At 63.9% G+C, this 2,479-nt stretch overlaps 1 protein-coding gene across 1 annotated transcript in view; it reads left to right on the top strand.

The window, feature by feature from the left end:
• CLEC4G (C-type lectin domain family 4, member G) overlaps positions 1 to 1,871 on the top strand; it is a 3,369-nt gene extending 1,498 nt beyond the window's left edge. Inside the window, exons 5-9 of the mRNA XM_014538550.1 lie at positions 1 to 105; positions 398 to 487; positions 670 to 818; positions 926 to 1,041; positions 1,317 to 1,871. Of these exons, the coding sequence (XP_014394036.1) occupies positions 1 to 105; positions 398 to 487; positions 670 to 818; positions 926 to 1,041; positions 1,317 to 1,455 (599 nt within the window). The 3' untranslated portion in view covers positions 1,456 to 1,871. The remainder of the gene's footprint in view (positions 106 to 397; positions 488 to 669; positions 819 to 925; positions 1,042 to 1,316) is intronic.
• Positions 1,872 to 2,479: the final 608 nt, after the last annotated feature.

The raw sequence follows: 2,479 nt of genomic DNA, 5'->3' as shown, positions 1-2,479 counted from the left end.
GCCTGGGGACCCAGGAGCAGCAGAAGAGCGCGGGCGCCGAGCTGCGGGAGGCGCAGGTGAAGCTGCTGCAGCAGGAGAGCGCCCTGAGGGAGCTGAGCGAGCGCGGTGAGGGCGGGACCCGCACATCCAACCCCACCTTTATCTACATCCGGATCCCTCCGCGACCCAACCCTGTCCTGTGATCCTGACCTCTAACCCCGATCGCGTCTCCCATCCTGACCCTGACCCTGGGCTCTGCCCTTGACTACGAGTCCTAACGCCGCCACAGGGGACACACTAGCGCTAGCAGTCCTTGACCGTGACACCCTTGACCGTGCCACTCGGTGCTGCCCTGGCCTAATCGCAGCGACACCTGACACTAACCCCGGCGGTAATCTGGACTCCCTTGACCTCGCAGTGACCCAGAGCTTGGCCGAGGCGGGAAGGGACCGCGAGGGCATCCGCAGTGAGCTGTTCCGGGCGTTGGAAGCCGTCCGAGTTGGAAACAGTGAGCAGCACGGGGTGGGGGCGGGGCAGGGGGCCCTACCCGTGGGCCCCGTGGTTCCCTGATCCACCCGGATCCGCCCGTTGACCTTGACCTGTTCGCGATGGTTCTGCACCTGCGCCCCCCAAACGCCTTCATCTGCTCCACCTGGGAGCAGTCTACCTCCCTGACCGGTGCACCCACAGGCTCCTGCCAGCCGTGCCCCACGCCGTGGCTGCCCTTTCGGGGCTCCTGCTACCTGTTCTCGGAGCTGCGGGCCACGTGGGAAGATTCGCAGCGCAACTGCGCGGGCGCGGGCGCGCACCTGGCGATCGTGGGGGACCTGGATGAGCAGGTGCGCGGCGGCGAGGCGGAGGCGGAGGCGGGGTTCACCCGGGGGCGAGCCCGGGAGGTGCGAGCTGACCGGCTGGACGCGCGAGCTCAGTCTCCGCTTCCATCCAGGGCTTCCTGTCCCGGAACACACGCGGCCGAGGCTACTGGCTGGGCCTGAGGGCCGTGCGCCGCTCCCGCAAGATCCAGGGCTACCAGTGGGTGGACGGAGTCCCGCTCGGCTTCAGGTGAGGGAAGGGGCTTGGCCAGGGGCAGGCCAGACCCCGCGGCAGTCCTCTGGGCAGCTCTCGGGAGCCCCTTAGGGACGGGCAGTCTAGCCGTCAGGCGCTGGCTGAGGGACAAATTCTGGGCGTTAGAAAGTTATATCCCCGGTGCGTGCTTAAGTTAGACCCCCAGGGTGTCTAGAGGAGACCCGAGCAATGAACAGGCTGGACCCTGAAGGCTGGACCCCAGGGACATCCTCAGCCTAGACCCCAGCAACATCCCCGCCAAACCGCTGCAGCCACTGGAACCTGGGGGAGCCCAATGACGCTCAAGGGCGCGAGGACTGCGTCATGATGCTGCACACGGGGCTGTGGAACGATGCCCCTTGCCACAACGAGAAGGACAGCTGGATCTGCGAGAAGAGGCTCAACTGCTGAGCCCACCAGTGCCCCCGAGCCACACCCTCCGCTGCGATGGCTCCAGCTACTCACCTTCCCGGCTTTGCCCGCCACCATCGGGTCCCCCTCCCCGCGCCCACACCGCCGCCCCCACTACCACTAAGAACTACCCACCCACTCAGCGGAGTGCAGTGCATGTGCTCTGGGACCTCCTCTCCGCCCTGACCACTAGCCCTCCCGCACGAACATAACTTTAGCCTCCACCTCTGCCGGAACCCTGGCTCCTGGGCCCCGATTAGACCCCACCTCCCTATCTAGCCAAGACCAGGTGCCTGGAAGATGGAGCTGTTTCCTTGCATTTTTTCTTAGACTGGGAGGCCTCAAACACAGGGGTTTTATGAACTGCCCTTGAAGCCCTAAGGAGCATCAATAAATGTCTGAGATATAAATCTTCGCTCCTGGCTCTGGGGAGCTCTTCTAAGCTTTATGCCAGAGACCCCGACATGATACCTGTGAGGGACCCCAACCTCCCCGAGTGACCTCATGGCTCTATGATGCTCCCAGACCCAGTGAGTATTCCGCACTGGGCCAGGCCCGGTGTGGGGCCCTGGGGACATGGGAGTGAGTCAGACCCAGTCCTTAACCCTCACCCCTCCCCCCCCCCCCCCCCCCACCCAGGCTGGCTCATTCCACTGCCCCTGGGCACAGGAGCAGTCTGACCAGTGACTCAATGGAGGAATGCTCGAATGAGTGACAATGACGCACTGGAAGGAGCCACCTGTGTCCCGGGGAGAGGGGCTGTGCTGGAACACCGAAGGGGTGGCCCCTGTCCTTGGAGATTTCAGGCTCCTGACACAAGGCCCGGGGCAGGTGTAGGTCCCTTATGTCCAGGGCACTTAGGTTCCGTGACCACTGGGTGGAGCGATCAGAAAATACATCCCAGAGAAGATGGACTTTCGAGGAAGAATGAGATTTCAGCACGTGGAGCTGGGAAGGGAACGTCTTGCGGGTGGAGAGTGTGGGAAGGCGTTAAGGATGGCTGAACACATTTGGGGGGTGCAGG

This window comes from Myotis brandtii, unplaced genomic scaffold (assembly GCF_000412655.1).
Source record: "Myotis brandtii unplaced genomic scaffold, ASM41265v1 scaffold193, whole genome shotgun sequence".
Taxonomy (NCBI): Eukaryota; Metazoa; Chordata; class Mammalia; order Chiroptera; family Vespertilionidae; genus Myotis; species Myotis brandtii.
The sequence above is the reverse complement of the archived record's forward strand: the minus strand, read 5'-3'. Positions and strand labels throughout refer to the sequence as shown.